General features: G+C 42.9%; 1 protein-coding gene across 1 annotated transcript in view; it reads right to left on the reverse strand.

Annotated features, from left to right (window-relative positions):
- nrcama (neuronal cell adhesion molecule a) overlaps positions 1 to 13,389 on the reverse strand; it is a 56,575-nt gene that overhangs the window by 13,260 nt on the left and 29,926 nt on the right. Inside the window, exons 8-9 of the mRNA XM_078221345.1 lie at positions 9,927 to 10,058; positions 8,063 to 8,141 (exon numbers count right to left, since the gene is read on the reverse strand). Of these exons, the coding sequence (XP_078077471.1) occupies positions 8,063 to 8,141; positions 9,927 to 10,058 (211 nt within the window). The remainder of the gene's footprint in view (positions 1 to 8,062; positions 8,142 to 9,926; positions 10,059 to 13,389) is intronic.

The raw sequence follows: 13,389 nt of genomic DNA on the forward strand, positions 1-13,389 counted from the left end.
TTGAAACAAGCGAGGCTTGGTGCCCGGAGTGGGCACTCATTAAAAAAACAGGCAATTTAATGTTTGCTTCAAGGAGCTTACTCAAGAGGAGCAACTCAGTAGCTTTCAATGATTTCTAAAGCTGATTTTGTAACACCATTCAAAGCTACTCTCTCTCTCCTCCCCCGATTCACTGCTCGGCAATTTGAAGTGCTAGTCAAGATGTTCATTGAATATGAATTCAATATATATTCAATGAATGGTAGGACACTGGGAAGTTCTGTGGAACAAAAGGACCTCACATGTTTGTTCACAGATCTCTGAAGATGGAAGGGCATGTTGGGGGAAGGGTGGGGGGGTGAAAAAAACATATGGGACACTTGCCTTTATCAATCGAGACATAGATGACAAAAACAGGGAAGCCATGCTGGAGTCGTATAGATCTATGGTAAGAACACAGCTAGAGTACTGTGTACAGTTCCTGTCGCCACAACATTGAAGGATTGCATTGGAGGGGGTGCAGAGGAGATTCACCAGAATGTTGCCTGGGATGGAACATTTAAGTTATAAGGAGAGGTTGGGAAAGCTTGGGTTGCTTTCGTTGGAGCAGAGAAGACTGAGGGGTGACTTGATCGAGGTGTACAAGATTATAGGGGGCATGGACAAAGTGGATAAGGAACAGTTGTTCCCCTTAATTGAAGGATGAGTCATGAAGGGACATGGGTTCAAGGTGAGGGGCAGGAGGTTTAGGGGGGGATGTGAGGAAAAACTTTTTTTACCAAAGGGTGATGATAGTCTGGAATGCACTACCTGGGAATGCGGTAGAGGGGGTTGCCTCTGAGATGGGCTGAAGGGCCTCTTCTGCACTGTATGATTCTATGATTCTAAGATGTATTGTTGATTAGTTTGTCATTGTACATCAGTGCAGCGGACATTGCAGGAGGGAATGCAGCTACACAAATTGTGTACTGACTGCAAACACCAGGGCCAAAGAGCGAGCCCTCCATATCTCAGAATGCTCTCCACCACACTAACCGCATGAACTATGACTCCAATGACTTTAATAATCAATTCTCAGTCACTTTCTGTTCTACTTGTATGTTAGCATATTCAGTGAACAGTTAATTGATTAGCAATGGCATTTCCACATCAGGAAACAACAGCTAAAAATAATCTTTTTTAATTTATTTGTTCAGGGCGTATGAGCGTATTGATAAGTCCTGTCATAGAATCCTACAGTGCAGATGTAGGCCATTCGGCCCATCGAGTCTGCACCGACCACAATCCCACCCAGGTCCCATCTCCATAACTCCATGCATTTACCCTAGCTAGTCCCTCTGACACTAAGGGCTATTTAGCATGGCCAATCCACCTGACCCGCACATCTTTGGACTGCGGGAGGAAACCGGAGCACCCGAAGGAAACCCACTCGGACGTTGACCCAAGCCGGGAATCGAACCCGGATCCCTGGCACTGTGAGGCAGCAGTGCTAAACATTGTGCACTGTGCTGGCTGTATTTAAGGTCTATCCCTAACTTCCCTTGAGAAGATGGTGGAGAGCTGCCTTCCTGAACTTCTGTGGTCTGTGTGGTGTAGGAAAGCCCACAGTGCTGTTAGGTTAGAAAAATCTGGATTTTGACCCAGTGACAGTGGGTCAAAACAGTGATATATTTCCAATAAATACCAATAGCGATATATTTCCTAGTCAGGACGGTGTGTGACTTGGAGCGAACTTGCAGGTAGTGGTGGTGTTCCCATATGCCTGGTCCCCTTGTTCTTTCAAGATTACTGTCACAGGTTTCTTGGGTGAGATGCTACAGTGCATCTTGTAGACAGTTCACACTTCTGCCACGATGTACTGATGGTACAGGGAATGAAGTTTAAGTTGGTGGATGGAATGCCTTTGAAGTGGGCTGTTTTGTCCTAGATTGTGTGGTGCCTCTTGAGTGTTGTTGGAGCTGTAGCCAGGCAGATGGAGAATATTCCATCACCCGCCTGACTTGTGCTTAGTGGATGGTGGACAGGCCTTTAGAGTCATGTGGTAAGTTACTCACCACAGAATTCCCAGCCTTTGATCTGCTCTTGTACTTAGCATTTAGATGGCTGGCTCAGTTAAGTTTTCAATCAATGGTATCTCCTGGATATTGATTGTGGGGGTGTGATGACACTGTACCATTATGAAATGTATTCAGATCAAGTTTTTTGTGAGGGGTATGTTTAAAACTCAGCTTTGTTTTACACGGTGCCGATTTATCTGAGCACCAGGCAGCTTACATACTGAAAATGCAGGCTAATGATTGATTTTAGCTAGGGACGTGTTTGTTTTAATCTGAGGTAATGCATTTTTGTTTATTTGGATTTTCCCCAGAGGTTTCAGAGTAGGGTTTTGATTATGTTGATTGACAAAGTCATGTGCTTAAGGGGAGGAGCTAAGCTTACAGGGAAAAGCAAGCAGTAACTGCTGAGCTCTGAAAGAAGCAAGAGGTCTCTCTCTCTCTAGAGGCTGCTAGTTGGAACCTGCTATGAGAAATAGGTCTCCCACTCTCTCCAGAGGTGTTCTGGAAGCTTGAGGACTGGCTGATTTTGAAGAGGAGTTTAAGTCTATAAGAGGAACATTGCTTGAATTGGAACTAATAGAGATAGATTAGCAGTTAAGCATTGTATCTCGTCATGTTGAAGTATTTTATTTGGTAAAAGTTAAGCTAATCCATTTGTTATGGTTAAACTGTATTGTTAAATAAAGTTTGTTTTGATAAAAGCTTCCGAGTGTGTCAATACGATCACATCTGGAGTGAAACACTATCTTTACAATAATGCCAAAATGGAAAAACTAATCGGGCTTCATAACATACTTTGGTGTTTCTGATCTGTACCTTACCAAAACTGGAGGCTCTCATGGGATTAAAAGTAATAAGACAGTGGGTGTTGATGTCCTGTTTCTTTTCAGGTGTTGTATTTGGTTAGTTTAAATAAGGGGTGCCTCGTGGAATAATGGCTCTTTCAGTGGCTAAGGTTTTTCTGGGTGTGGAAGAAGTCACTCAGTGGTTTACAAAAGGTGGTTCAAGCAAAGCTTTTGGAATTTGCAAACTTTTCTCCGACAGAGAGAAATTTAGAAATCTAAGGGAAGAACCAGGTCAAATGTATATAGAATTTGAAAGAATCAAACAAAGTAACTTTGACAGGTGGACCAAAGTCTTCAAGATAGAACAGACATATGATGTTCTTAGGGAAACAGTTATCTTGGAGGAGATAAAAATTCACTTCCCAAAGTAGTGATAACTCATGTGGCAGAGCAGAGGGTTAAAACTGAGATTGGCAGCAGAAATGGCAGATGATTGAGTTAGTTCATCAATCAAGATTTGGCTTTTGACATCAATTCTAATCTGTGAATGATAGAAACCAGAAAAAAGAGAAATCCCCAGGTGTAAAGGCAAAGGAGATCTTGTTGGAGACAGTAAGGATAGTTTACCTCAGGTTGAAAAGGAAACATATGATGTTGGAAGAGGAATAAAAAGCCTCAGATGTTTTCATTGTAAGAAAGTTGGACACACGAAGTTGCAGTGTTGGTGGCTTAAAAAAAAGCACTGGGAAAACAGACATGGTAAAACAGGATAAGCCAATGAGGTTTGGTAAAGTAGTAAAGGAAACCATGGTTGAAGATAAAGAGGTGCCAAAGAATGTACAGCCTGTTCCGGAGTTGGTCAATAAGTAAGTGCCAGCTCACTTTAAAGAATTTAATTGTGTGGGTAAGGTTTACTCATGTGTACCAGGAGGAGTAGGTAAAGAAGTTAAAATCTTAAGAGATACAGAGCAAGTCAATCTTTAATGGTGAGAGATGAGGAGATACTTCGTTTAGGAGGAGTATTGCCAGAAAAGGTGGCAGTATGTGGAATTCATGGTGAAAAGGGTAGTGTTCTATTATGCAAGGCAAGGTTGGAGAGTCCAGTGAAAACTGGTAAAATGGTGGCAGGAGTAAAGGAGAAATCACCTTTCTCAGGGATACAGTTTATCCTGGGTAATGGTATAACTGGATCACAGATATGAGTGATGCCTACTGTGGTTGAAAAGGCAGTGGAAAAACAAACAACTGAGGTGTTACAGGAAGCATATCCCGGGATTTTTTGCAACTGTGTAGGAACAGGATCACAAAGCCACAGGTTGAGACAGGAGGAGAAGTCAAAGAGTAAAGGAAACTGAGGTCCAGTTATCAGAAACAATTCTTGACCAGACGGTTGAGAAAGAGCAAGAACGGGGGGGAAAGTCGGCAGAATTACAACAGAAAGATGTAGAGGTAAAGCAATTGTATCAGAAAGCATACAAAGAAGAAGAATCTGAGTATACCAGAGTGTCATTACATTAAAATTTATGTCATAATGAGGAAGTGGAGACCTTCACATATTCAGGAAGATGAAAAATGGGTATAAGCTCATCAAGTTGTATGACTGGTGGGTTATAGAAAGGAGATGTTGCAGGTAGTGCATGAGGTTCCAGTAGGAAGTCATTTAGGAGTAAGGAAAACTTGAGCAAAAATACAAAGACATTTTTATTGGCCTGGACAGTGGAAGGACTAGTAGAATTTTGGTGTACATGTCACATGTCAGGTAATAGAATCATAAAATCCTTACAGTGCAGAAAGAGGCCATTTGGCTCATCGAGCCTGCACCGACCACAATTGCACTCAGGCTCTATCCCTGTAACCCCACAAATTTACATTGCTGGTCCCCCTGACACTTGGGTCAATTTATCATGGCAAATCCACCTAACCTGTACATCTTTAGGGAAAACCTAATGCAGTAATCAAACCAACACCTTGATACCCATTCCGGCATTTGAGGAACCTTTTACGAGGGTCCTAATTTATTGCATGAGACCCATTCTTAAAACAAAAAGTGGGAATCTGTATTTGTTAACTATAATGGATGTGTCTACTAGATTTCTGGATGCCATTACATTATGCAATATTACAGCTAAAAGGATTGTTAGAGTTACTTTATTTTTTTTTAACCAGAAACAGACTGCCAACAGAAATACCATCAGATCAAGGATCAAATTTTGCATCAAAGCCGTTCAGAGAAGTTATGGATAAGTAAAGAATAAAGCAATTTAAATCAACTGCGTACCATCCAGAATTGGAGGGAGCATTAGAATGGTGGCATCAAACTTTAAAGACCATGTTGAGGGCTTATTGTCAGGATTATCTGGAGGATTAGGACAAAGGAAGTCCATTTGTACTTTTTGCAATTAGAGATGCATCTAATGAATCAACTAAATTCAGTCTATTTGAATTAATATTTGGTCATGAGATAAGAAAACAGTTTAAAACCTGCATTCTGAGATCACATTGTTGGACTATGTGTCAAAATTTAGGGAAAGATTAACCAGGGCTCATGAGTTGGCCAGACAGCATTTAAAGGTGGTACAGCATGTGATGAAAATAGTGCATAAGAAATCAAAAATTCGTAGTTTTGCTAGTGGGGATAAAGTCTTTGTATTATTACCTGTGGTAGGTGAACCATCAGGAGCAAGGTTTAGTGGGCCAAGCATAATCATGGACCAACAGGTCCATTGTCGACAATGCCCTCTTAGGGCATAGTGCCTGAAAAGAGAGAGCTGGAGTCGCTTCACCTGGTTGACACCTCATTTTAATGAACCATGGTTGGTCCCTTGCTTAATGGCAAAGGTACAATAAGTGAAATGCCAGGCTATAAGGTTACAATGCCTCATGGATGCCTGATTTTGAGCTGCAGGATTTGTTCTAAATCTAGTCCATTTGGCATGAGAATAATGCCGCACAACTTGATGGAGTGGTCTTCACTCAGTGTGAAGACAGAACTTCATCTCCTCAAGGGCTGTGTGCTGGTTACTCCTACCAATATGTTTATGGATAGAAGCAGGTGTGGCAGCTGGAATGGCGAGGATGAGGTCAAGAAGGCTTTTCCTTCATGTTGGTTTCCAGTGTGGTAGATTTGCCCTTCAGGACTCAGTTAGCTCAGTCAGCCCTGATTCTTTTATGCCACTCTCAGTGATGGATGTGAAACATACTTCCCCCACAAAAGGAAATTCTGCACCCTTGTCACCCTCAGTGTGGATTCCAAGAGATGTTCAACATGGAAGAGTACTAATTCATCAGGTTTTTTGCTCTTTCCCAGGCTGTGGTTTTTGCTGGCTCGGGCAGTGTTTCTTGCAAATCGCCCTTAGGAAGGTAGTGGCAACCCGCCTCTTGAACTGCTGCAATCCATGTGATGCAGGTAGATTTCCTTCCCTCAAACACACGAGTAAACCAGATTGTGTTTTTAATAACACTCCAGTCAATCTCATGGTCATCACTGCTGTGACTTGCCTTTCATTCCAGAATTGAACTTAGGGAGAGGGAGACCATTTAGCCCCTCAAGTCTATTCACCCCCTTGAGTCATGTCTGACATTCAATAAATCGGAGTTAATTAGAACCGGAACTGAATTTTCCTGCCTTCGATCCATATCTTTTAACACCCTCAGATAACAAAAATCTATTGATCACAATGTTGAAAATTTCAATTCACAGCCTTGGGGCGAGAACTCCAGGTTTTCACTAGCTTTTGTGTGTTAAAGTGCTTTCTGATTTCATTCCTGAATAGCCTCAGTCTCATTTCAAGGTGATGTTTCTTCCCTCGGAGGAAATAGCTTCTCTGCACTTACTCGAACAAATCCGTTTGTCTAATCCATCTCCCTAATCCACACTGCTTGCTTCAAAAACCAATTCTAATTCGCACTGAACCCAATTCATGGTTCCCATAAAAGAGATGTACAATATCCAAGCTGACAAGAGCAGGTATTGTACCTGATTTCACGATCGATCTTAACCAGAGGGCCACAAATCCTTTCATCTTTCAAACCAGCTGTTCACAGGGAACAACAAGGATCGTGAGTTGTGTTCCTGATCTGTGACTATTCTTCCTACAGAGACAATTTGCAGCAAGGCTACATATATTTATATATTCCTTCCCATCCAATCAGAGAACCACTGAATCCTTACACTGCAGAAGGAGGCCATTCAGCCCATTGAGTCTGCACCCACTCTCCGAAAAAGCACCTTACTCAGGCCTCCCCTCCGTCCCATTACCCGTAACCCCACACATTTACCACAGCTCATCCTCCTAACCTACCCAACTTTGGTTACTAAGGAGCAATTTAGCATGGTCAATCCACCTAACCTGCACATATTTGGAATGTGGGAGGAAGCCGGAGCACCCGGAGGAAACCCACGCAGACATGGGGAGAGTGTGCAAACTCTGCACAGACAATGACCCAAGGTCAGAATCAAACCGGGTCCCGGGCACTGTGAGGGCACAATGCTAACCAATGTGCCACCCCAATCAGCCCCCTTTCCTTCAGCCAGCCTGCCATGCCCACTGAAAGTCCCTCCCTGAACATCTCCACCTCTGCCTTCAAAACTCGCTTAATCACTCTTCTCTTCTCCTAAACTCTCCATTTCTTCCCCAAACTCTCAATTCCCCATAAATTACCCTGTCTCCCGGTTTGTGTCCACTGTTCTATTCTGTGCCCTGAGACATCCCCCGATGTGTGAGGAAGTTCCTGTTAAATAGGTGCCTGCTGTGGCCATTTACTCAACATCCTGCTCTAGCAACCCAGAAGGTGCAAACCTTGGAAACAATCGATTCCAGCCATGCAAATCTCGAATCAATCCTTTCCGAAACATTAAATGATTGGACGTTCCTGTGCCAGTTTTTGAAAAAAGTCCATACGTAATTAGAATTGCATTGAATTTACAGAGGCAGACAGCAGTTTTAGTTCAAGTGTTATCACTGATGAAATTGGGATGTCAGGATCTATGTATGAAACGCCAATTACACATACATTTAAGGGATAAATGAGGGATTGTTGAACCGAGATTTTCTACAAAACAGGAAGAAACAGGATATTGCAAATTTTTTAAAAAAAAGCCACAACCCCAACACAGACCATTCACAGTTTCAAAGCTCACTACATTCAACAGGCCCAGACCTAAGGACTCCGACCAGCCGGGTAGCTCTTCAATGAGACAGTACAGAGAGGCAGCTGACAGGGTACAGGACAGGTGCTCACCTGTATTCACCGAAGGCTCCATCGTCCTCTTTCATGGGCTGGATCTCAGGGTCAGCATGAGCATCCTCTTTCTCCTTGACTGCAGAGATTGAAATAAAGACATGCATTAAATTTGTTGCGTGGTTTCTCACTTGTTCTCCCAGTGGAGGGAGGAGTGGGATGGAGTGAAATGGAGGGGGGAATGGAGTGGAGTGTGGAGAGAGGGGAGAAAGTAGCGGAAGCTTTACAATGCGATGGCCTTGCAGACAATGCTCAATCTGTAAAGGCAGGAAGTTCAGCCTGATATTTCCTTGGCTGAGTGTGTGGAAGAAATATCAAATCAAAACCTGCTGCATCTTCCCAAATCCCAAACAAACTTAGGTAAAATACTGGGTAATTATTTACATAATTTACAGCTGAAACATTTATAATATTCAGTAAAAAAAGTATAAAATAATAAAAAATCCCTCAACTCCTAGCATAGGCACAAGGAAGAAACTGCATGTTTAAACACTAAGCAGGGGTTGGGCCACACCAACTTGTGGAAAACTATATCCTGATTCTCGAGTCTCACCTCGTGAGATTTATATCCCACTGAGAGAGGGAGGGGTCATGGAATTACTGTGTTTGAAAGGAGAGCCTACTCCTGTTGTGCTTCACAGCAAAAGGAAAAGAAGTGTCTGTTATGATAATAGGGTGATTGCGGTAGTGGACTCCAGTATTTGATACAATACGGTACACTCTGCACTACACCTGACTTTGGGGGGGGGGGGGGGGTGGGGGGGGGGGGGTGGGGTCAAAGATCAGATAGCATATGTAAAGTAGATTGTGGCAAGGCTGCAGATGCCTTGCAGCTATGTGCTCATGTTCTGAAAATGTGCTGGTATTAAAGTTAGTTTACAGCAATGGTGTCGGTCATCCTGCAACATAGAAACAAGAGTGTCATGCTCAATCCTACTTTGATTGTGAAGATAAATTGTTGAACGCCTCTACTTTCTCAGAAGGCTAAGGAAATTCAGCATGTCCACTACGACTCTCACCAGTTTCTACCGATGCAACATAGAAAGAATCCTTTCCAGCTGCATCACAGTTTGGTATGGCTCCTGCACTGACCAAGACTGCAAGAATCTACAAAGGGTTGTCAACGTAGCCCAGTCCATCGCGCAAACCAGCCTCCCATCCATTGACTCTGTCTACACTTCCCCCTGCCTCGGAAAAGCAGCCAGCATAACCAAGTACCCCACACACCCCGGACATTCTCTCTTCCACCTTTTTCTGTCGGAAAAAAGATACAAAAGTCTGAAAGCACATAACAACCAACTGAAAAACAGCTTCTTGCCTGCTGCCATCAGACTTTTGAATGGTCCTATCACACATTAAGCTGATCGTTCTACTCATCCCATTGGCAACTGCAACACTATATTCTACACCCTATCCTTTCCTTCTCCCCTATGTTCGGTGTGCTTTGTCTGTAACAGCTCGCAAGAAACAACACTTTTCACTGTACCCCAATAAATGGGACACTAATAAATCAATCAATCTTCTTTTAAGGGCTTAACTCTTTTATGTCGTTCCACTGCTGTTCCTGTAGCCATCATTTTCCTTGTTGCTCCTGATGATGGGTCCAGGGTCTGCTTGTCTGGCTGTCCTATCATTGTTTCAGCCTTACTTGCTTCTTCCTATGAAGCACCTGATGTGCCTTTATGAGGTCCTTTAAATGTAATATTTTAAAGTTGAAGAGCCAGATCTCGTCACCTCATTCCTAATGCGACATTCATCTAATACTAGGCCTAATTCATCTCCTCTCCACTGCTTTCAAGGCCATTAACATGTCAAGCACTCTGCAAGGCCTCTAAATACCGGGCCTGGTGAAAGGTGCACTTACCTGGATATTTGCCTCCTTTATTCCTTTTGATGAAGCAGACAATCAAGAGAATCAGGATCAGGAGGGCGATGGCACACATAAGCCCAATGAACCAACCCTGGGTGGCAATGTCTACCTGGCGGCTTGCCATGGCTGAGGTGCCGTTCAGTTGAAAAAGAGAGGGAGAAAATACTGATTAAGATGTGAAACTGAGTGATCATCAGGGAAGATAACAACCCAGGGAATTTTCTGTTTGTGTGATTTTGTTGCACACCAGGAATAGGTTATCTTCCATCAACAAATGACAATTAAAACAGAACAGCAAATATTTGTTGCAGACACATTATGAATCTCAACCACAGGTAACACTGCGAGGAAATGAAGATAACACAAAAGTACTTGACCTGGATTCATAGTCTTACAATTTGCAAGTTAAGTTACTGGAGTAAAAGAGTTGTGCATTGTTTTTTATATTAATTGTGAGGGGTTAAGAGGGCAATTTTGACTTGAGGTAATAGTGTGAAACATGGAGATATCAATTCATCTGCTTGTTATACATTCTTCCCTATTTTTATTCCCACCAGCTTCGATGAACCTGGGAACAGATGCAGAACAGGCAGCTGAACTGATATCGACCTTTTCCTGCAACTGCTCAAAGCCAAAATTACTCAATTCTTTCCCAAAGCAGTAAATGTTTAATTTATTCACCCCCCTCCATTTTCTCTCCTACTCTCTTGCAGACACTGAATCGCGCCTGAAAAAAGGCCAACAGGAACTGGCAAAGGGGCCCCATCTAACTGTGGCAGCCAACATTCACAGCTATTCAACCATGAGGAAGCCAGATTTGTTTGGGGAGGGGAGCGATGTGGGGTGGCGGGGGGAGGCAGGAGAGATTTTTAGAATGGAGCCCCTTGAACACCAAGTCGCAATCAGGGCAGGGAAGTCCGTCTAGTTATTTCCTCAGTCGAACCTGTGACCTTCAGAGTTGTCGACCATATCACACTCCTGATATACCCATGGCACCTTTAAGAGGATGGGAGACAAGTTTAGAGGAATACCCGATGCAGAGTCCTGCACCAATTTAGAAGAGAATTTGCTGCTGCATTTTTGCAATGGGGTACCAGGACTGAAATGGAGAACCGGCTGCTTAATTAACTAACAGAAACAATGGATGTCCTCTGGATGCCTGGAGTGCAGGGAATCCAGCAGCGACAATATACAGTTTTGCAACTCCCTGGCAGGAGTCGAGAACAACCAGCTTTCTCCTTCAATTCCACTAATATTGCATCTGTCCAATCAACCCCACAAGACAGGAATAGGCTAAGGTGAACAGACCTGTCTTATAAAGTGAACCATACTGATGTTTCTGAATGTAAACTTTTGGCTAGTAAACGCATGGACCGCGTAAGATCAGCATTTAGCTTCTGGCAAAATGGGATTAGAGTTATACAGATTCTGAGGAAGTAAAGTTAAATGCAGGAGTGCTACATCGAGGAAGATGAGGGGACATGTACCCAGCAAACAAAGAAAGGCTATACATTTGACTTCTCAGAATCACCTCAAAGTGCTCCAAATACAATTACTTTGAAGCATTTTCACTTTCGTCATTATCTGTTTGACTTAGCACAGAACAAAGGTTTGGATGAGACACTGTCTCATTGTACAACTGCCAATCCCAATCTCCTCTATAACATAAACCAACCTTATGGAACCAAGATTCAATTCAGAGTGCCTCGTTTTGTGATCCACCTGGCTACCGATCACCTACCGTGGGGAGGAGAAGGGATCCCATCCAATGTACTGAGGGGTTTCAATGCATATCCAGTGACGGGGCAAACTCACTTTCAAAAACCAAAGCAACAAAACAACACAAAGTAGCATGCAAGGAAAGAAGAGAGGCAAAAGGACACATCGAAAAGATAAGCAACTGGAAAGGAGCTCCACCAGCACCAAATATTTTGCAAAATATCAAAGGTCACCTGGACGAATATCGACAAGTGAATTTGTGTTGAGTTAGAAACACCTAACAAGTAGCGAAGACTCAGCAACACAGAGATATTCCTTTACTGAGTCCGGGTTCAAGGATGCTCCTTCCATTCACCACAACTGAAAACAAGGAGCTGCCAGATTACAACATTAAAAAAAAAGTCCCATCAAATCTTTTGTTCTTCAATACTTAAATGTTATTAAATCATCATCAAAACCTTGAAGAATCATACAATATGTCCCTGTAGTGTATGCCTAGTCCTGCATTTTTAGATGCCAAGCTGTTTCACTATTTCTCCGGCCAAAACGTATAATCACATCAAACTAGACGTTAAACATTTTGGTTTATACAGATTGGATAATTCTAAGATGAAAGAGGAATTGAAATGTCTCTTGACAGCGATCAGACAGAATCACAAGCTAACAGAGAGCATATGAACAAAGCTGGCCAGTGAAAGAAGTTAAAGACACAGTATCCTTTTTTGATTGTCTTGAAATTGTCCTTGCAACTTTCTGAGGGAACATCGCCTCCTTCAGGTCCAGTAAAATTATTGATCACCCGCATTCTGTGCCTTGCTTAAATGGGTGGAAGGCAAGCATTTGAAAAGAAAGGTTGAAAAGGGAAAAGAAAGGATTGGTGTGATGGACAGGCTTTGAAAGCTTTCAGCAAATTCACATTTTAGGAATTGATCACCTGTGGCACAACTCACAGGCAACCTGGAGCAAGGTTGTGATGTTAGGTACCATAATATCACCATAGTGTAAAAAGAGGCCACCCAGCCCATCGAGTCTACAATGACTCTCCAAAAGAACATCCCATTCAGGTCCTTCCATCTGCCCTATCCATGTAACCTCGTGCATTTACCATGGATAATCCATCTAACCTACACATCCTTGGACACTTAGGGGCAATTTAACATAGCCAATCCACCTAATCTGCACATCTATGGACTGTGGGAGGAATCCGGAGCACCCGGAGAAAACCCACGCAGACACGGGGAGAACGTGCAAACATCACAAAGGCAAACTCCACACAGTCACCCAAGGCCAGAATCGAATCTGAGTCCCTGGCGCTGTGAGGCAGCAATGCTAACCACTATGCCGCCAAACTGAGTCTAACCTGGGCTGGTTTTTAAGATCACTACTCAGGAACTCCTTCTGGGGAAGTGATCCAGAAAAGAACAAGTTGGGATCAAACAAAGGGCAGTTTGTGTCAATTGTAAATTCCCACTTCTTTCCCTTGAGAAGTTACTAAAGTAGAAATGTGGAAAATGACTGGCTTTCCTTCTTTCCCTCTTTGTATACCATTGATCCTTTGGAACTCTGACAAATGGCCCTAAGAATACAGAACACAAAAAGAGAGGAAAAGCAAAAATGTTTCTTATACTGATGAAGTGATACCCCATGTGGTTCTGTAACTGTAAAGTGAACCTGAGGTTGTCCATAATTAGTCAAGACTTAGCAATGCTGCCAATACAGTCTTGTAGAAAGGGTCATA

This window comes from Mustelus asterias, chromosome 9 (assembly GCF_964213995.1).
Source record: "Mustelus asterias chromosome 9, sMusAst1.hap1.1, whole genome shotgun sequence".
Lineage (NCBI taxonomy): Eukaryota > Metazoa > Chordata > Chondrichthyes > Carcharhiniformes > Triakidae > Mustelus > Mustelus asterias.